Source organism: Ciona robusta, chromosome 2 (assembly GCF_009617815.1).
Source record: "Ciona robusta chromosome 2, ASM961781v2".
In the NCBI taxonomy this organism is placed as follows: domain Eukaryota; kingdom Metazoa; phylum Chordata; class Ascidiacea; order Phlebobranchia; family Cionidae; genus Ciona; species Ciona robusta.
This window is the reverse complement of record NC_143236.1, coordinates 644,112-665,603: the sequence shown is the minus strand read 5'-3', so window position 1 is coordinate 665,603 and position 21,492 is coordinate 644,112. Positions and strand designations below refer to the sequence as shown.

At 33.0% G+C, this 21,492-nt stretch overlaps 3 protein-coding genes and 1 long non-coding RNA gene across 11 annotated transcripts; 1 reads left to right on the top strand and 3 right to left on the bottom strand.

Moving 5' to 3' along the window:
* Positions 1-1,993: 1,993 nt before the first annotated feature.
* Positions 1,994-2,673, top strand: LOC149739508 (uncharacterized). Its single transcript, XR_016384458.1, has 3 exons — positions 1,994-2,197; positions 2,523-2,573; positions 2,630-2,673. It is a non-coding gene; the product is annotated as an uncharacterized LOC149739508 (long non-coding RNA).
* A 142-nt stretch (positions 2,674-2,815) lies between these two features.
* LOC149739507 (synaptotagmin-7-like) lies at positions 2,816-9,042 on the bottom strand. Its single transcript, XM_089873195.1, has 10 exons — positions 8,887-9,042; positions 8,063-8,175; positions 6,808-6,968; positions 6,233-6,386; positions 5,836-5,950; positions 5,658-5,801; positions 4,531-4,697; positions 4,359-4,473; positions 4,108-4,307; positions 2,816-3,853 (listed from the first exon to the last, which is right to left on the bottom strand). Exons 1-10 carry the CDS (start codon positions 8,930-8,932, stop codon positions 3,749-3,751), a joined length of 1,320 nt encoding a protein of 439 aa, XP_089729321.1. The 5' UTR covers positions 8,933-9,042; the 3' UTR covers positions 2,816-3,748.
* A 1,011-nt stretch (positions 9,043-10,053) lies between these two features.
* Positions 10,054-11,853, bottom strand: LOC149739506 (uncharacterized). The gene is made up of 4 exons (XM_089873191.1): positions 11,475-11,853; positions 10,576-10,799; positions 10,345-10,518; positions 10,054-10,286 (listed from the first exon to the last, which is right to left on the bottom strand). The coding sequence occupies exons 1-4, from the start codon at positions 11,589-11,591 to the stop codon at positions 10,073-10,075; spliced, it is 729 nt and encodes a 242-aa protein (XP_089729317.1). The 5' UTR covers positions 11,592-11,853; the 3' UTR covers positions 10,054-10,072.
* A 131-nt stretch (positions 11,854-11,984) lies between these two features.
* LOC149739505 (serine/threonine-protein kinase 33-like) lies at positions 11,985-20,869 on the bottom strand. Of its 8 annotated transcripts, none has more exons than XM_089873180.1 (15): positions 20,209-20,868; positions 19,809-19,893; positions 19,593-19,719; positions 19,161-19,231; positions 16,654-16,762; positions 16,013-16,115; positions 15,636-15,740; positions 14,902-15,040; positions 14,611-14,699; positions 14,468-14,555; positions 13,862-14,050; positions 13,629-13,807; positions 13,530-13,571; positions 12,660-12,866; positions 11,985-12,598 (listed from the first exon to the last, which is right to left on the bottom strand). In XM_089873180.1, the coding sequence occupies exons 5-15, from the start codon at positions 16,746-16,748 to the stop codon at positions 12,161-12,163; spliced, it is 1,674 nt and encodes a 557-aa protein (XP_089729306.1). In that variant the 5' UTR covers positions 16,749-16,762; positions 19,161-19,231; positions 19,593-19,719; positions 19,809-19,893; positions 20,209-20,868; the 3' UTR covers positions 11,985-12,160. The 8 variants fall into 8 exon arrangements, with proteins under 8 accessions (XP_089729306.1, XP_089729308.1, XP_089729305.1 ...); XM_089873182.1 differs by having other exon boundaries at positions 19,593-19,716; XM_089873179.1 differs by having other exon boundaries at positions 19,809-20,868.
* Positions 20,870-21,492: the final 623 nt, after the last annotated feature.

The window sequence follows — 21,492 nt, the reverse complement described above, 5'->3', positions numbered from 1 at the left end:
TTTCCGCGTGTTCCTTTGTTGCCGTTATTGCCCTTTTCCTTTTTCCAGTTTTGCGTGTATCCAGGAAGTTCTCGTACTGTGTCGGCTAAAGGTTGTATATTGCTTTTTTGGGCAAAAGTTATATGATTGTGTACAAACTGTTTTATTTTTGAGTGAAAGCCGTATTGAGTTGTTATCGTATATAGTTCTCGTTTATGTGGTGTAACAGTTTATTTAGTGCTTATTTTAATGTCATTCGTTTTTATGCATTTTTTTATTAAATTGCATGTTTTATAGTTAAGTTGTAATGAGTGTAGCTTATAATAACAGACAGTCAGCCCCGCAATTGGACATTAAAGCAGCGTCCCGGGCCAAACCACCGTTATCAAACCTAACACTCCAAAATGAGACGAATGAAAAAGTGTCCTATCTTCGTCCACCCTACTATACTTTTTCAAGTGTTGTCAATTAATAGGGGTATGATAGTATAAATTCATGGTATCACCCAAATAAAAATCTTTATATATTTTGAATTTTAAAATGTTGATGAATATGCTTAAGTATCCCACCACAGCATTATACACATATTTGGAAATGGTATATGTATATTGTTGATTTAGATAATTTTGATTTAAACTAAAGAAAACACATGAATATCATAGTAAATCTTGGTTGGTTAAGCTCTTTAAAAATCGATGTAAAACTTCTAAAACCTTTCTCATTTTAACGCCGCCATCATTACAAAAAATGATTTTCGCAGAAATATTAAGTCCTTTATTTTCCGGTAAAGGGATCACATGACCATTCCGGAAATCCGTGTCACGTGATTCCTGCTAGACTAATGTATTAAACCATATGTGAAAAAAAGCAGTTTGATTTTCAGTACAACAAAATATTTTAATGCCTAAAAGTGCGTATACTTACTTTGCATTGAAAATCTATTAAAATACAGCAGGGTGGGGAAAGACGAGATACCTTTTACCTCTATTTTCTCGCCCCGTTTAGTAGTAAACAAAGAACATTCAAGAAATTATAAAACTATATGCCCATGACTCCCATTGACCGTTAGTAATTGTTTAAAACACGATCAGGATATTTAGATATTATGTGCTAAAGGTGTTCCACCTTCCCCCACCCTACTAGGTACAGGCGTATCGTCAATAATGTAAAAGTAATTGAATAACATAAACTATAGTGTTTAACACAGTTTTGGTTTAAGTAAGGCATTTACAATTAAATATTGCTAACTAGTAGAGTAGGGTAAAAAAGAACGTGGGGCAAAGCGGGACTATTTTAAATTTTGTTTTACAACCTTTATTTAATGACAAATAGAAAAATAATACAAGATTCTTCGACAGTGTTCGTAACTATATAAAGCGCGTGCCAAAGTCAATAATTGTTTTAACTATTAAAAATGGATGGTTGTGGAAACAGTATTTTTAATTAAGATAAAAGAAGCAAAATAATAGGGTGCTAACTTTGAATGCTCACTGAATCATATTTAAACATTTTGTGAATTACGAAAATAGGACGTTGTTTGGCAATCGCTAAATAACTCCTCGTGTATTTTAATATATATTTTTTCAATTGTTGTCAATTAGTAAAGGTATTCTAGTACAAATTCATAGTATCACCCCAAAATCGTCATGTATTTTGAAATTAAAATATTGGGCAATATGCTTAAATGTTCCACCACACCATACACATATTTGCAAATGGATTGTATATTGTTAAGTATGCTTAAATAGTATATGCTATAAAGAAAACGGTATAACTAGCCTGTCCACTACAATTTGTATTTTTAGTAACGTATACCGTTATACTTAAGGAGGATAAAGTGTAAAGAACGAGTGTTTGTGAAACAATACTATGTTGTTTTTTGTCGATAAATTGAGCTTTTCTAAGAAACCATTCATGATTCTCTTACTACGAAAAGGAAAAGAAGATTTTTCGCTAGGAGAGAAAGAACGTGCTTTACGAGAGAAAATAAAAGAAAAAAGAACCCCGACTTTTGAGGACATAAAAGATGGAGATGATCGTTCATATTTTCATCTTCTTCAAGTAAGCAAAGATAAATCATCATGAATCGCAAAGTTCTTCTTCTCCTCGTCTTGGTTCTCGTCACCGTTCAGCTCTCGAGTGCAAACGCAGATGAAGCTGATAATATTGTGTGGTCTTGGAAATATTGGGATCAAGAAGCGGCGAAAACACTGAGAGAGTAAGTTGTTTAATGCATTTTACCGCCGGCTAGATAATCTAAAGAAAATAAACGTCTCGTAATACATAACGAATGTAATTTCGTAGGTAATTGTTAAAAAACGTAACGGATTTATTTATGGGTCTCAAATTAGACAACTCATAAATATTTACTAAAAAAATACGCTTTTAGAATCTAGCGTGAGGACATATGGGTTTGGTAACCAGTTTTTAATAACATTAACAGCCCAGCTTTCCAAAACAAAATTAACTAATCCAATATTTGATCACTATTTAGCGAAATGCTTTCCCAACCAATATCTTTATAACCTTTATCTTTATCATAGTGAACTTCAAGACAGCTATTATGATCAATTCGGTAATGATGAATAGCAATGGTAAGTTTAGAATCCTCCTACTGTTAAAATGATATTTTAATACTTCTCTGTTTCAGACTTTTGCGTACTGCTGCTTGACGCAAATAAAAACTAACGGACATTATTGGTGTCTTTTTTCATAAATCTTTGCTACCTAAAATTTAGCTAGAAGGTATATTATAAAATGTTCAGGCAATTTCAATTAAAGGCTATACCTTAGCATGATTCAACGTAGGCATAGATAACCACTTATTTGAGACTAATTATTGTTGTACAAGAATTTATTTACATTTCGTGTTATACTGCTTTTAATGCCTTTATTTTAACATAACTAACAACAACCATTTAATTATTTCTCTACTCAATGACAAATCACTGGTTGCGCGACAACAAATGCTAAATTCAATCAAGAAATTGTCTTTAGGAATCATCAACATTATAGTAACTGCATGGTGTAACGATAATATAGTATAGAGGTTTAGAAAAGTGCAAAAAGTTAAACAAATAAAAGTAATTTGTTGGCAAACATATGGGTTTAACGATAAAACAATGCTGTCAAAATAAAGCCGTAACTATTTAAACAAGGTATACTGCATGTCTGGAGTTTTTGGTTAACTCACAGTGAAAATAAAGGGGGTATGCGCTATATTGTGTTAACACTGTTCCGACACATTTGTTAGCGTAAAGAGTTACAACACCAAAAATTATATATTGCAAGGTATAGGGGAAGATGGCGCACCCTTTCATTCTATTTTCTCGTCCCATTTAGTAGTAAAAAAAATTATTCGAAAAAATATGAAACCGTATCATGTAACGACCCCCATAGACCATTGTTAATTGTTTAAAAGACAATCAGGGTATCTGGATATTATGTGCTAAATGTGTCCCATCTTCTCCCATCCTACTATATATGTCTGCGTTCTCTTTAGCAGTGCTTCTTAAAAGCAAAAATCCCGTGTCAACCTAATTGCTGGAATTTTTGGGTCGCCAATATTGTAGTATTTACTGCAACTATTCACAAAACACTTGGTTGCTTATGTGGGCAAGTTGTATGAAATGTCGCCATCCCCTGTATAGCTCGCTTTTATGTCGTGCTTATACAAGTTGGTCGACGCCGTAAAGAAATAGTAGCAATGCTCGAAATTATTTACTGTATAAACCCACATAGAAATCTTGTTATCCTTATTCGAACGGAATTAGATTTTAAGCACATGCCACTGCAAACTAGGTTTTCGAGCATTTGTTAACATATCTTTCCAATGTTGCTTTTCCAATCCAGCACTCTTATGGCCAAGATATATCTGTCGTAAACATTTGCAGTTTTAAAATAATCAGGTTAAAAATAATTTTAAAAACTTGAAATGTGATAAAGACACTGGCCCCGGTCAACCAAATACCGAGCAAGTAACATCAATAGGTGGTTTCGGATGATAGTGCTAAAACGTTCTGTACCATTTTGTAGTACATACGAGTACCATTTTGTAGCACATATTCTTAATGACGTTTTATTTGTCGTGCATTCATTATACGTAGGCCCTCCTTTTTTTCTTTTTACCTTCCCGATGGTGTCATTTCGGCCAATGGTGTCATGATCCATCACCGTTATTTCCAGCTGCATTTCCCTTAACCGATCCATTGGTGCGTTGAACGTGAACTCTTCGTGAAACTCCGGGTTTAAGTTATTTTTGTGGATTTCCGTTTTCTTTTTCTCGATTCTCTTACCACGGTAAATAAGCCAAATTTTAACGTAAGGGTCTGAAAAACGCCAAAATTAAAGTTTTTGACAAAAAACGGTACCATACGAACCAGAAGTTCCATTAAGGTCCATAGGTTTCATGTTTCTTCCTTTTATAATTTCCACATCAAGAATACCTTCTAACGGTTGGTAACAAAGTGATAACAGAAGTTCACCGCGCTTGTTCTAGCCAAGAGGTTTTCTTATAGCAAAGCAAAACCGGAAATAAATTAAACTACTAACCGAACCCTTGCAAGGCGCAAGGTTGACATATTGAATCATTTCTTCTCCAAGATTGATTGTATGCAAGGGAACATACGTTTCTCCAATTGGGTCGTTTCTACTGAAGCGATCATAGTCTAACACTTGTAAATGTAACACTCTCTGTTTTATTTTTTCATAGGGAAGACCTGTAATAAAGTATAACATATTTATATGCGTAGAATGCAGCAAGCAAACAGTTAAAAATATATTCGAAAGATAATTTATTAAAAGTGTCTTGTCGTGCAAAATATAGTATAGGGTGGGAGACAATGAACGCCCTTTCATTTTATTTCTCGGTATATATTTGGTAGCAACTAAAAAAACATTTAAAGAAATATAGCATTATTTTAACGACTCCCATAGAGCATAGACCATTGTTAATTGTTAAAAACAAGATGTATTTGGATATTATGTGCTGAAGGTGTCCCATGTAACCCCACAGTACTATAGTGTAGCATTACCAAATTTTTACTAAAATATATATTTAAAAAAAAAATTTTAAGCATAAACTTGATTAAGTTATTACACTTTTTTGTTATCATAAGTTTTAAGGCGTGTGTATAAGATACAATATTTATCAATTGAATTTATAACAAAGCCAATTGTCGTTGTAACAACACCAATTGTAGTTGTAACAACACTTATTCACTGTAAGTAACATCTTAAATATGGAAGTGGGCAGGACAGAGAACATTTACAGTTGATTTTTACTGGACAGTGTTATTTATTTTAATTAAGTGTTTTAAGGATAACAAATTTATTAACTAATCAACCTATACACTGATTTTCAAAAGTCTATTTTACCCCGCCTTAGCCCGTCTTACCTCGTCGTGACATAAGTTTTAACCTTGTGCGTTTTAATGTACATTTGAAGTTGTGATGGTTTAAAGTCAGAGTAACACACAATAAGCGTTTTAAAAATAGATTTAGAAACAGATCATATGCCTAAGCGCCATCTTACCTTACTGTACTATTCTAACACAACGAAACATAAAAACACCAAAACGAATAAACTACATAAATGTGCAATAACATAAAAAAATAGCAAATCAATTATCGTTATTAAACAGGTTTGACCAAGTCTATCAAATAGAGTGGAACTTTACCTTCGAATGACATAGTTTCATTCCAAACTGGATGTAATGTTTTCCGCCGAATTTTAGTTTCTAGTTTTCGCTTTCGATCAGGAAGCAAACAACATTTCACAAACGGGTCGCTGGTTCCAGACAAATCCATGGCCGGTAAATCGCCTGTAAATTCAGGGTAAACAACTTGGTTTGCAACAGAGCTTGTGCAGTAAAACCTTTAAAACTTTAACAAGAAGAGTAGACTCGTTGAATTGGTACACTGTACTGAATTCAAGTTTTCCAAGATATTTTCCTTGAGGTTCTTCTCCTGTCTAAAAGAAAAATAAAGCAATGAATTAAATACAGTTTTACTCAAGATAGTTATAGTTTCGTTGCCATTTTTAACAAAGAAAGTTGGTAGGTTACACGGGTAGGCTATACCATTTTATGTGTTTTAACGACAGTGAATTATCGTAATTTCAATTTTTAATAAATGTGATTGACGTTATCGTGCCCGACGAGATGATAGTATATTTTGTTTAATCGATATGCGAAACAGTTTTAAAATTGGAAACCGAAGCTATAAGTTTATTTGTATTTAATTATTTTCATACATCAAACGAAAGTTCAAATGGAAGTTTGAATCCTTCGGGAACATACGACGACGAAGTTAGTTTTGGTCGTTCTGCATTAGAAGCGCCAACATCATCGCATCCCTGTGGTTGTACGAAGTTAATCTTCATATTTCCCATCGGTGGTTTATCGTATCTGAAAATAATGTCGAGTGAATTAAGCTTTTGTTGCCCGTAATGCTCTTAAATAGCGTTACACACATTTTACTATCTGTTTAAATACAGTACAAAGATCAGGGTAATTAATGCAACAAAGAGAACGGTATTAGCTACTAAAAGTCGTTAAAACCACACGCTGCAGTAAAAAAAATTTGACTAAAGGTGTCAGATAAAAGCGAGGTTTCTAAACGCACAATACAGTACGGGTTTTGTTGCTGTCTAGGTATCGACAATCTTTAAAAACTTAAGTTGGATATTGGCAATACCAATTAATCAATACTTCAATATCAATATGCGTGCTTACTGCACAATGTTTTCTGGTTTTCGCTTGGGACCCCCGTTTGAACTTCATAACATCAGAACTTTAAAGATATAGTGAAAATAAAACGATCACTTACTGTGTTGATCCATAACGACTAGAGGTTCCCGAATATTTTCTTTCAACTGAATCTTGTTCTGCAGGCTGAAACCAAGATGAAATCTTTTTCAAAAGAGAGCTGTCTTCTTTCGTTGTGTCCATTCTCAAATCTCTAGCCGAAATATGGTCTTCACTCTTTCGCTACAAATACGACAATGTAACAAAAATCTCCCGAGCTTTAACAATATACCCAAGCAGCGGAACAAAGCTTTATTTTTCGTTTACAATTTTCTTTGTACAATTCATGATGTTATTTTAACATGCCCCCACATTTTTTCACAATAGTAACAAAACATTTCCGTGTAAGCTGCTAATATCCTTATTCTATAGAATAGATCATTCGTCTATGTTATTTATATTTAGGTTAGTCTGTACTGTAAAGGCCTGCAGTTCTGCTAAACTAACTGTTATACTAAGGCTACAGACAAAGCTCAACCCCAACAAACTATTAATCTAAAAACAGTCATTCAACCACGGCACTAATGTTATAAAACAAGCTACCATTAAACTTTTACAAAAACATTGTTTTATAATTATTTATAACCAAATCCCGCATGCTACTGCATATTATACCCAGTTTTATTTTACACTGTGCCGTCACTGATAAATTGCAATTACTTTCAGAACTGAATTATTCATGTAAAATATTTTCATGTGATTGAACGCCGCACCGTGGAATACCCTACAACTGCACATACTCAAGTTTAATTGCCATTGATCGCGCGCCTGTATAAACACATTAAACTAAATTAGAAGGGCCTAGGCAAATACAGGATGCAAGCTATAAATAAAAGGTGTACACCAACGAACATTATTTCTTCGTTTACGAATATGCCAATTATACCTATCAAGTAAAACGTTTTTTTGTAAACAACACGCTTTAATGCAAAAATAGTTTAGATGTTTAACGAAACAACTTTTAATTCAAGCAAAAATATAGTAGGGTGGGATAAGCTCGGATATGTTTACATTTCCTTTTCTCCTCTCATTTATCAACAAAGAATATTTACAGAATTATTTAGTCATATCATCACTACTCTAAAAGACTGTTGTTAATTATTCAAGCCACGATCATTTACTATACCAAATGGAACAATAAAATAAGAGCATGAACCATCTTACTCCAAACTCCTATATAGTAACAGTTTACACACAACGTGTTTGAAACACATTACTTCCGCTGAACTTATTAAGCTAGTTAGGTTAGATGTTTAATCGAATAAAATATATATTACCCGTGTTCCAGTTCTCACTTTTAAACAATACAAGCACGATATTACAAGACAGGAGAGACAGAATATGATTGCTGCTGAAGCCACCACTGATGTCTCCGGCAGATCATCGTCCCCTAGAAATTTTCAACTCAGTATATACAAGCAAACAACGAATACTTTCAAATCGATATTCTGACTGGTTAACAGTTGTTGCGATGTTCAAATACGATTTTACACACTAATTATGAACCGCTTTTAAGTTAAGATTATTTATAGTCGGATAGGGGGGGGGGGGGACACCTTTGGCACATAATAATTAAATACCCCGATCTTATTTTAAACAATTAACAACGGTCTCTGGGAGTCGTTTTTTTTATTCTTTGTATGTTCTTTGTTTTCTACCAAATCCGACAAAATAATGAATGAAAAGGTGTCTCATATCTCCCAGCCTACTGTATATAAGGATGTATATTGGAAAACGGTTTCTAACTCTTATTGAGCCGACAGGAATTTGTTAAGAGGCCAACAAAATAAAACCAGACTTTCGTGCGTAATAAATTATTCAATTGTTTCTGACAATCGATTACACGTAATTACACCTTATTATGGTGTCATTCATGTCGTACTTAATAGGATATGCCATACAAGATAACATCTGTTGGCACAATACTTCATTATTACGTGCTGTCACTAGGAATGATCTATACCATTGTCTCCACCGTGCTATTGGTTGCTTTATATACATCAAAGTTGACTTGTGATTCGTAACTTGAAATGCGACAAGCTTATATACCTTTGTGTTTAAATTTACAAAAGCACATAATCAAACCACAGCTTATACTTACTTAGTTGGGTATGTGGAAACAAGTGGTTCATGATAATTCTTCCCATATTTCATATCTTTCTTATTTCCTTATCACAACTAAATTTAGTTATTAAGAGCCTAAACTACTAGACATTTATATTTCTGTTAATAGTTAAATTAAACTTTGTTATTGTTTAAACCATACCGACCACGATTATAATTTTAACTATAAAAACTCCGTGATTATATAGCAGTTCTATGATGACTGAATTTTTATCAAGCTAATATATTAAATCAGTAAACGCAAGCTCATCTGCAAAATTTTCTACATAACATCTGAAACATAGCCGGTACCTTCCAGTAAACGTAACTAGGTGGTTGTTTGTCGAGCAAAGGTTTTCCCCGTTTCTCTCTCCTATGGTATTTAACAACGTTAAACCTACGGCTCTAACCAAACATGCGGAACACAGACGTCATTAAAGAATGTTGACTGGGTTTTGAACTCAATATCATATCTGTGCGTGGCACAGAGCTGACATCGAATAATTCGCAGTAGTAGGGAAAAACAAACTAACCTTTGACAGGGCTACCTAACTGTTCGGCCGCACATAATCTCTTGGCTGTATGAACACAATGGGATATTACAGTTCGATGTGCTGCTTTATCGCGCTACTGGTCGGACTGAATACATCAAACTGCATAATTTATGTTTTCTGATGATTTGACGTCCACGCTGGTGTGGCGTCGTGACACAGTGTGAACTCTCTAACCCGAGCAAACTCCCGGATTTTATTTCATAAATCGAGATTTATACTCGAACTTTTAATTTTTAAAATGTTAAAACATTTTACGCTTCGTAGGATTTCGAAATGGCGGGAACAATCGCCGTTTCCTAAAAAAACATTGTTCTAATCGTTAACCCATACAAGATTTGTCGCTGCTACCCTTATACGCGTATGTAAATCTGGACAAGACACGTAACGATAATTAGACCATTCCAGTGATTTTTTATGGGTTCTTCAAGTTATCAACCATACATTTAAACAAAAACAAAAAAATATCCTAAAAAATCACCTAAAAAGTAAAATACGTGGTAAACCTCGTAAGCGGCATGAGGTGTATGAAACAGAACACCCGTGTTATAACGACTGTCGCTCCGCAGCGCAAGAGTAAATAAGTTGCATTTGTTCATTCACCCAAAACCGTATACACACATTTGAATTTATTTACAACACAGGATCCATAACACCACAATCTACAGGAATTGTTTCAGCACTTTTTCTCAGTGTTGCTTCTCTGGATTCGTAACAATTGAGTGCAACATGGTAATCTTTAAGTTTTTCCCAGCAATGTCCTGCGTTGTGCCAGCTGATAGCTTCTAGTTTAGAACTTTTCATGTTCCGAGCGATCGCCAATGATAAACCCGATGCAGTTAGAGCTCTGTAGCAACAAATGAACTTATAATGACTGGTATTTTAGATTAATGTTGATAATTTACTTATCATGTTGGTTGTTTTTGCAATAAGCTGCTCCAAGTTGCATTAGCGATTGCTCTACTATTTCGTCATACTTTGAGTATGTACCATAAATTTGCTTGCGCATAATGAATGAATACTCGAAACATTTGATTGCCTTTGACACATCTTTACAGTTCATATAGAAATACGCCAATCTGTAAAATATTATGACATAATCACAGGACAGAAGAGTATTAAAACAATCAATTTACTTATCAAGGTGATTAGCACTGTCGCATCTTGGGTTTAAAACTTGCCGGTCAGCTTCGGACATTGCGATATCAAAATTGATATCCATATTACGGTCAACCACGCACGCACGCTGCAATGCGTTAAGTAAATGGGTGTTGTTGAACACGTTCACATGGTGGCGCGAGTATCTTTCATGAACTTTTGAATACCTCCAGCGATCATGACATTTTAAGGGACTCGATATCTACAAAATCACGCAATGCATCGAAAAAAGAAGACCCTGCACCACAAATTCTATAGATATGTTTAGATATTCATTAACGTAGTTATAGTGGCGAAATATAAACTAGCCCACTGTATAAAGCACTGGTTCGGGATGATCCGAAACCATTAGGCAAGAACGACGGTGGAAAGGAACGTTTTTGAAATGACGTTACATTGGTCACGTGTTAATCTCTAAGAAAATTTCTTGGATAATACTTTGACTGCATTCCGACAATCGCTGTAAAATTTCTTAGCTATATCTGTTTGTAAGGAGAAAACTCCTTCTATTTATAAATAACTTATCATGGCGCGATATTGTTTAATTATATGATCATACACGGCCTACTAGAAATATATCTCTAGTGGGCCATGGATCATATTTGGTATAAAAATAATTAACCGAATGCTAACAATGGTTTATCGTTTTAGACTGGTTTAAAAGTGTAGCGTATTTAATCCAGACAATCGCTGGCTTGTGTTTATGTGCGTCATACAAAAGCGACCATATGACGTAATAGCAATTGACGCGTTAATTATTTACTTAGTTTTTTTATCACAAACTAAAACTACTTTTTCATATATATAATTTATTAAACATAATAAAAAAGTGTATCATCTTGCCGTGCGTTCCACCCTACCATATACTAATCCATACCTTTACTCGAGTTGTACCATCGGTTACCCCTTGGTTGAAACTGTCCAAACTTGTTAATCTACTTTTTGGAACCAAAGGATATTCTCTTCTGTCAAGAATTCTTTGTTTTTCCTCCATTTCACGACTGTTGGTTCGGTCAAATGATCCACATAATGCTATTAATACACGCTAGTGCAAACAATGGAATCCAATTTTCAAAGATTATATTTCCTTTGTTATAAATTAACAACATACTTTCACGACCTTTCCTTCAATAATACATCCACTCATAGGTTTTTGTAGCTTTGCCGCTTTACATTTTTATAAAAATACGGTTATTTTCATAAGGGCATATCATTATCTGGTAACTTTGCCCTGCGGTAAATCATTTATCTCTATACCCCATAATCCAATCGTTATTTAAAATATCAGTTATTTATAAACTAACAATAAAAGATACTTTGTGCCTCTTTCTTGAGGCATACATGACGCACACAATTATTACGATGAGTTCCATAAATAAATAAAGTATTCATATGTAGGATTTTATTCATTCAACATATCTATTTATTTTACATGAAACATATAATCTGTTCTAACACTGTATGATGAATAAATGGACAAGTGATGATTTTGGCAAAAGCTACATTTTGATTTGTCCAATATCTTTTGATAAATAACACGTACAGTGAAGCCCCATGTTATGGTCATCGCTTTGTAGCTGGAGCGATGTGAGTCGGTCGTTTCTTTTTGGACTTTGTTCCGGAATGGAGACCAGTTCGTGTGGTATCGTTTTGGAACCTAGGCGTTAGCAGCGGCGAAGAAACACCCACGGGTTGAGGGCTGTGTGACCGTGCATATGCACCATTGTCAGATACTGGTGTGTGGGAGCGAGCACCGGGTTGCAAGCGACTTGAAGTCTCAGTCTTTAACCGACTATGTGGGTGTAGATTTGTCCCAAACTCTGTTGCTTGGGTAGTTTTGTTTCCGTTACTTACATTCACAGATTTACTTTGTGTTGGTGAACGAGCGGATTTAACTCGATTTGAAGAACTTGCTGGAGTATGTTGGTGGGTGCCGCTGTTTCCCATTACTTTGTTTTCATATATCTTTCGCGGAACACCTAAACTTTTTGCTGAAGAATGCTAAAAACATAAAACAACATATTACAATCAGTTTTCTTTTTTGAACCAAAAATACCCATACCTTTAAATCTACAGGTAAACTGCCACGCCGGCAAACATCTGTATGAAGTTGTGAAGTATGGTGTAATGTGGGTACGGGAGGTCGACTGTTTGGTGGATGGGAATGACCTGCTGTTGATAAAGGAGCAGATTTTGTTGATTTTTTTGATTTTCCATGAGTAGTGTGCAAAGGGGTTGCACCACCTGATGATTCTGGTCTTTTGGAATTCTAAGAATTAAATAAAATAATTATTGACATAAAGTAATGTTACATACAAAGTGAACGATTTAAACTCTGTAAACAATTCTTTAAACCACCTTTACAACCAAACCAATGAAAGAGACTCGTGGTCCTAATCCTAGAATATAGTTTTCTTTAAGTGACTATTTGTGGTTTATTCTACTGGTGCTACAAAATAATACTTGGACACTTAAACAATCACATCACAAAGATTCCATTTGTAAAAACTACATAATTATATATTTATTGCAACCAGTTTGTGGATACAATTTTAGGTACATTCTAACAAAATAAGTTATTGATATTTATAATATCCACGGGAAGGTTATTATAAATATTCTTTTACATAAACAATATAAAGTATAAATCCTATCACATGGGAAAAGTTAACAACTTGAATTCCCATATGATAGAATTTATAACTTTTATTCTTATCTCTGCATACCACATACTAGGATGACCCAAGTATTAAAAGGGAGAAAACATATGATACAACAATTATAATTTGAAAAGCAATGAATATAAAAACACTATGTTAGAACTGGACATTTGTTTAAAAAATGAGCATTATTTAAACATATTCGTTACAATTCTTCGATAGGAAAGATAAACCCTGGTTGTTAGTTACAAATATTTATTAAAGAAACTCACGTGGTCACTGTAATGTTCGTCTGCAGATTGGTCAAACTCATCCTACAATTTATACAAATAAATAATTTGTTACTAATGGAAGTAAAGATAATGCCAAACCTGATCTTCAACATCATTTCCTGCCATTTCTTTTGCATAATCTTTCATCATATCAAGAACATTTGTTGGGTTGCTTGATGAATCATTACTACCAAGCGTCCATGGATGGCTGGCAACTTCACTCGCAGTCAAGCGATGTGCAGGATCAACATTTAGCAACTTGCAAACCAAGTTTTTTGCTGTAAATGCAGAGTTTATTATGCTATATAAAGACAATAAGTAAAATATAATACCTGATTTTGATATGGGTGTCCAAACAGGTTTTGAGAAATCTACCTTTCCAAGTTTAATAAGTTCAAACAGTCGATCTTCTTTTTCAGCAACAAAAGGGAAATCCCTTGCAAGCAGTGCGTACAGTATCACCCCAATACTCCAGTTATCGCATTGTTGAGAATAATCATGATTCTGAATCACCTCTGGAGCTTTAACAACATAAACTTTCAGCAATTGCTGTATCATGATATGATATTATTATAACATAATCATGAATTCTGCAGTTTGCCAATGGTCCGATAAAAAAGATCTGATCAAGTTTGTTGTTAACATAAACAACAATTTGGAAAATAGATACTGAGTTTGTTGTACCAATAATTAATAAGGTTGTCCAGGAACTATTGTAGAGTAGTACAAATGTTGAGCAATTAATTATTATTTTATTAATTGGGTTTATGCATTATAACTGTGCGAAGACCAAAACTTTTCGTCATAAGTAACAGATTCATTTTTACCTGACCTGACATTTTAAAATAAATCTCATTGTCGTGCTTTTTAATTAAATAGATGACAATATTTTGAAACCAAATAATATATAAAACTTTTTAATAAATATTATCACATACCCATATAGACAGGGGTGCCGCATGATGCTTGTAACATGGCATCGCTTCCAACACCACCCTTGACAACTGACAAGCCAAAGTCTGTTAACTAAAAATAAAAAAGTAAGGAAATTTAGATTCAGTAATACAAACAAATCACTTACTTTAATATCATACAATGGATTTTCACCGTTTGTATCTGAGCAACTTGCTATCAGTATGTTTTCCAATTTTAAGTCACGATGGACTATTCCTATAATGAAAGAATAAAAATTTATTTTGTCGCTCGGTAACGTAAGTCGGAAAAGGTTACAAGGCAAAACGGGTAGTAACGGTAAACAACAGTCTTCAAAACACATGTATAAATAACCAGAAAAAAAGATTTTGAAAAAAAACATGATTATTACACTCTAATATTATTGTTTATCATAAAAACTTCAAAACAATAAACCTACCATTTTTATGAAGGTATACAATTGCATCAGCAAGACTCTTAATGATGTATCGTGCAGAGATTTCAGTAAAAGGTCCAGTTTTGAATAAAAGACCTCTCAATTCACCAAACTCGCACAATTCCATCACAAGATACATTTTCTAGATTTTTTGGGGGTTTTAAACAAACATGACGAGAACAGTTTGTTCTGTCAGTATTGAAGTTATCTCACCAACCTTAATTATTATATTACAAAGTGTTTTATTTTTCATTTTTACATTTATAATATATTTAATATATTTTCTCTGTTATTTATTTATTCCATTTGTTTAGAAAAACATATTTGTCTCTATTTTTATGTATAAAAGTAACTATTACAATAAATAACACCTGCTACTTTGTCAATACCCATTGGACAAGGCAATTCAGCAAACTTTTTTTAAAGTTTGAAGAAAATTATACACATTGGTAAAATAAGTAATATATAATGTTCTGTTAAATGTCTGGTGGTTGCCTAGAAGGTTGTCATCAAGCTTGTATCCCTTGTACTTACTACAAAATCCAATCCATATAATCATGTTTTTTTATGTAATTAATGATACTAAAATTAATGATACTAAACAGTAACAACTGTTTTAGATATACTCCCATAATCCCATTATAAAGTTAATCAATTATTATCATAATATCGTATATTGTAAAAACTTAGTCAAGTTAAGAACTGATTTTAGTTTATAGAAAGTTTGCCCAACATACTTGTGCTGTCTCAAAAACTTCTTCAAGGTGAATAATATTTTCGTGTTTTACTCGTTTTAAAATTGTAACTTCTCTTGCAAGCAGTGTAATTGCAGAGCTACCAGCCTGTAAATTCAAACATAAGATCCATCCAAGTATATATTATTGCCTATATATATATATATATATATATATTATATAATGAATTTTTAAGTTTATAGCCAAGATATAAGAAGCTAAACTAATTTATAAAAACTGTTACTTTGCCAATAACTTCCATGTCTTCCTTGTTTATATTTAATATGATCTTTGTTTATTTGAAAACAAATTTACGTTATGTAGCAGTTTTAGATAAACCTAACTTACTCATTATTTAAATTAAAATTAATAGTAATTACTTTTTCCTTGTTGACTTTCTTAATCGCCCACTTTTGTTTGGTTTGTAAGTTACATGCCTCAATAACGATGCCAAAACTCCCTTGACCAAGTTTGTCACCAAACCTACAACACAACAATGTTAATTTAACAAGAGCTAAAACACCTATAGTTTACTAAAAATCTAACATTTATCATAATTAAAAAACTGTTACCCAAAAGGTAATGGCTTTTTAATTTAAAACAACAGAAGTTTTTATTTTTTCTAATACCACACTCCTAAATTTGTATAATAGACATAGAAGAATGCTTTTAACACATAGATTCAATAAAAACATAGTCTAATATAACAAAGTTTGATTATAATACACTGCGTATAAAGTGTATTACTACGAGGCACTGCCAAAAATGACAAAAATAGAATTTACGAGTGTGATTTAACAATAATTTTATATCATTGCAACCAAGCGGTTATTTTAAGAACTTAAGAATTTGTAAACATAAAGTATGCTATGAAACACCTGCACAAAATATCATTTTACACAGTTAGTTAGGTTGGTGTGTTGACATTGGTATGCCCAGCCTTACACAAATATACATTCTGCACCTATTTCTCCAGTTTGCCCTTTTTAATTAAAAAGTTATTGTACATGATGGAACTTACGAATACATCTCTTCAATGATCGTTTCATCTTCAATCCTTCGATGCGGTATTTTATGTTCAGCACTGGCGACTCGAGGTCTTGCCGAAGTGGCCATCTTTTAAAATCTTACTGTAAAAAAATTAAAAGTCTGTTACAAATTATTAGTCTATAGTTGCATGGTGCATATTTAATCAAGTTAGTTCATGATGTATTTAAAAAAAAACTGTTATTGAAGTCTATATTCAGTAACTAAAGTCTGGCATTATGGTAAAGTGGTTTGTTCCCCGGCCTCTAACCTACAGGTTAGGATTTCAAGGCTCAATGCTGCTACCATTGTGGGTGTGTTTGTCCTTGACTTTTGGCAAGACACTTAACGCTGATTGCTCTAACCGAGCCAATCTACATTGAAGAGAAACCCGCCAAAATATGTACACACAAAGTTACATACACGGTTGCAAGCACGAGGTGTATGAAACAGAACAACTGTGATAAAACAATTGTCGTTGCCCGCCATCCCAGGATAACATACAAGTTGCACAAATACTACTATTGATAGAAAACAAAAATGTTATTCAAGTCAGAAAGCTCTCTGGCTGCTCTCAAGTCTCAAGTAGAACAAGGAAGAATACTCAATTCAAGTGGTAAAAGAATTCTATTTTTGTTACAAGAATAGCTTCTTTCAAGTGCACCGAATGTATAGTTTCTTAAGAATCAATGCGGCGTAGCAGACCAAGGCTAAGATACACAAAATCAGATGTCAAACAAAAACATAAAATACAAAAGGGCAAATTTAACATTGCTGACACTTATATCACTATAATAATTAAGCCTCTGGTATATTCATATACCTTAAAAAAGATGTTTCCTAAATAATTAAATTAAAAGTCAGTAATATATATAAATGATAAATTCTACTGCCTTCCACTCATTGCACTGAACAAAAGTCCAACATCTATATTACTGATGATACCAAACTGCTGTTTAATTGCAATTATTACAAACCCTCCAAATGCAATTAAATTGTCATTTTGTACACACAGCATGTACAATACAACATTGTATTTTAGAAGCCAACTTGTTCAGTGAATCAAGATAGATTAGGTTTCAATGTTCAATTATCTCACCCATATAGAGTTCCAAACATACGATCAAATGTTTCAACATAATTGCAACAACTTGTTAGGAAGATGTCTTAACATTAAATTCATTTAGAATTTCATCCAACATACAAAGAAACCATTTTATATATAAATCTGTGCACAAATTTTGGACTTGAATGATAAACAGGTATTTCTGAAAATATCGTAGCTATGATCAGTAATTCATATTAGACAGCTGAAGTTTATTCCAAATAACCTGTCATAGGTTTAAGATGGTCAGGTTAACCATGGCCTAAAGTCAAGCCCAAGGTCTTTTTTGGATAAAATTGGGCTAAGTGCAAAAGTGGAATTGATATATCATATACTATTGCTCGCAAGAGCAAAAATAAAAAATTAAAAAGATTGAAGAAATCAAACATAGTGATTAGTGAGACAAGCCAGCTTGACATTTTCTTTAATTATTTTCAGTTCTTTTGAGAATTTGCTCTCTAGAAAGTAACGAATCGCAATGTCAGCGAATAACAAGTGGCCAGTGGTTTTGTATCTGATTTTTAATTAAAGCAAAAAATATTACAACTTATTTATTTTAACTTTCACTTATAAAAATTGCTACAACAATTATAAATAATTTTTTAATAAATTTTTATATGAATTATACGCCTTGCAACACTGGCATTCAGGAACACACCGACACCATACTGTGCGGTCTTTCAACATTCATTCAAATATAAACTTTTCAATTACTTATACAATTGTAAAAAGTGCATATTTCTAACTTGGTAAGTACTGTTTTTTTGTACAAGTGAAACACATGTATCGATCAGCAAAAGTGCTATTGCAGTAAAGACTGCCTTTATTATTCATGACTGTAAATGTGAATATCTACTGTGTTGGAAATCATCAACATGTCATCTATATTGCAAACAAATAATCTAATTTCAATTGATTACTATCAAGGGAGCAACAATCCATGTGTAAAACACTACTCTGCGTTCACATGATTGGTTAAGCTGCCTCTTAACCCCTAAACCCAAAGGTGAGACTTGACGCTGTTACTATTGTAAGCGTATGTGTCATTGGAAAAAGACACATTGGAAAATACGAATAATAACGACAATCACCTATGATGTTGCATAAGTGGTAACTCGTAATTAGGTACAGCACTTTTTAATTTTTATTTTGAAATATTAAACTGATCAATTTAAAAGATCAAACTCAAAACTTATGTGTATGTATCCTACCATTATGATAAGACAAAGGTTCATGAACTGTTATAAGGAATTGGTTGGTAAACCTTATAATAAAACAAATATATGCATTTAATCCCAATCTAAAAACCTAAGAACTTTTACAAACTAAAAACAAACAAGATAATTTAACAAACATATGATAATAAAATCCCTGATTTTATTATATTTTAAGTTTACCTTTAAACTGAGCAATAGTCTATTTAAATACTGATGATCCTGACTTCTTAAAGAAACCTTAGTCATGCAATCTGAAATAAAAACAATATATAGCTCATTTAAATTAAAGCCCACAATGCATTGTATTTCTTTACCAAACATGAAGCTCGAAATTCAACAATTTAACTTTGTTTTTTTACCGGTATTGACCATATAATCAAATAATCAACAAAATATTTTTTAAGTATTAATTTCACTGCAGAATTTGGCACAGAATCTAGTGTACATATAATTTATATATAATTTATGTAAATATTATCCCCATCAGCTGCATGGGATTAATGATTAGTGTGTAAGAGACATTAGCAAGCAATGTTACAATATCACACATAGTTTGATAAAGATTGGGTTAATTATTAAATGAATTAATTTACAAAGCCAAATTCGACTAACCAAAATGCAGGTGCTCCTGTCAATTCGTCATACTCTGCCGACTTTAATATTGGCGATGGTGACGTGTGCAAATAAAATTAAAACTTCCTTGATAACCAAGTATATAGATCATATATAAACAAATCTGCTGGAAATAACAAACAAAGGATGTAGTTGTGTCTTGTGTGTGTTAGTTTTAGTTGTGTCTTGTGTGTGTTAGGTAAACTTACAAATTACCTGATTGTTGTAACTGATTGGTATTCCTTTAGCTGGTGACCAATAACAATTTCTCAAAATATTTCTTAGTCCTCCCTGATAACCACTGTGTGTTTTTAAAATATGAGCATGTCAAAAATTAACTTACTACGCAGAAATATGCTGCATCACCGTATTACGTTTCAATTAAAAACAAAGTACAATCTTGGCGTCATAGTTATCTGTTAGATATGCACATTCATGTGTTGCAAATCTTTATTTCTTATCAAATTGGTTCAACGCATGACAGTTCGCTTAGAAAATAAAGTGACGCAACACTTTTCACGCATTTTCAGGGTTAACTTTGGTCAAGATCGACCGCTTCTTTTCTAAAATAAAATATACTGCAGGTATCAGAGGGACCAAAATTGTTACTGCTTACCGGCTAAAGGATTACCATACGACTAGATAAGAATCTATTAACGGAGTTACACGAGATCATCTTTTATTCGTACAAACATTTTCGCGTTATACCAAAGATTTTATTACAGTAAAACCCAACAATGTCTAAATAAATCAAGCACTTCTACAAGCCAAAATAGCGTACGTTGAACCATAACGTTGCTAGGGAAGGAAGAAGAGTTGGTAGCCTTTTACTGACTACCTGTATATGGCTCTCGTTGCCACGAAATGTTAATATTGGACATGCCATAGCAATCATGGGTGTACATCGATTTTCTATGTTCGTTTTTGTCTATGAGGTTGTGAGATCAATTCTTCAAGCGATTGTTGTGCAAACTGAAAGAGTATTACTGGCATCGGGGAAATGTGCACTACGTTTGTTCGTAGATTTTGTGCGGTCTATATCACCAAGGTGATCCTAGAATACAGATACTATAGCGGCCATTTTCGATACCTTCTACTGGTGCCACCAACCTAAAATTTGGACACTGTACTAACTAGACCCCAGCGGTACCGATTCTAAAATCAAAAATTTAAAATTCGAAAAAATATTAATTATGAATATTAATATTCGTCATAAAAACATATTTATAGAATTTTCTCCTGATCCAGCTTCGAATATGTTATAGCGCCAAGTGATACCTAAAATATGAAACATTATTTTCTCTAAAAAAGTGCGGGTATAGATGTTAAATATAAAAAAGTATGATCATAACTTGAATCATATAAATATTATATTTTTGATTTTTTTTGCGAGAATATAACTTACGCATACATCTATGTAGGTCACTAGCATGTTATCCCCATCGAAAAAATAATTAATTTCAACTTTTTTTTATAACTGAATATTAATATTCGTCATAAAAACATATTTATAGAATTTTCTCCCGATCCAGCTTCGAATATGTTATAGCGCTACGTAATACCTAAAAAATGAAACATCATTTTCTTCAAAAAAGTGCGGGGAAGGGTTCAGAATACAAACAAGTATTGTCATAACTTGAATCATATAAATATTAAATTTTCGATTTTTTTCGCGAAAATATAACTTACGCATACATCTATGTAGGTCACTAGCATGTTATCCCCATCGAAAAAATAATTAATTTAATTTTTTTTTAAATTTGAATATTAATATTCGTCATAAAAACATATTTATAGAATTTTCTCCCGATCCAGCTTCGAATATGTTATAGCGCTACGTAATACCTAAAAAATGAAACATCATTTTCTTTAAAAAAGTGCGGGGAAGGGTTCAGAATAC

Coding starts and splice junctions, on each gene's coding strand:
- LOC149739507 (XM_089873195.1), bottom strand. CDS start 8,932: ATGGGAAGAATTATCATGAACCACTTGTTTCCACATACCCAACTAA. Junction 5,802..5,835: donor GGTTTTACTGCACAAGCTCT/GTTGCAAACCAA, acceptor CTGAATTTACAG/GCGATTTACCGGCCATGGAT. Junction 4,474..4,530: donor TTGCGCCTTGCAAGGGTTCG/GTTAGTAGTTTA, acceptor CCTCTTGGCTAG/AACAAGCGCGGTGAACTTCT.
- LOC149739506 (XM_089873191.1), bottom strand. CDS start 11,591: ATGGAGGAAAAACAAAGAATTCTTGACAGAAGAGAATATCCTTTGGTT. Junction 10,800..11,474: donor ATGGTACAACTCGAGTAAAG/GTATGGATTAGT, acceptor GTGATTTTGTAG/ATATCGAGTCCCTTAAAATG. Junction 10,287..10,344: donor AAAAACAACCAACATGATAA/GTAAATTATCAA, acceptor TTGTTGCTACAG/AGCTCTAACTGCATCGGGTT.
- LOC149739505 (XM_089873184.1), bottom strand. CDS start 16,748: ATGGCCACTTCGGCAAGACCTCGAGTCGCCAGTGCTGAACATAAAATA. Junction 14,556..14,610: donor ATCCATTGTATGATATTAAA/GTAAGTGATTTG, acceptor TTTTATTTTTAG/TTAACAGACTTTGGCTTGTC. Junction 12,867..13,529: donor ACGAACATTACAGTGACCAC/GTGAGTTTCTTT, acceptor TTTAATTCTTAG/AATTCCAAAAGACCAGAATC.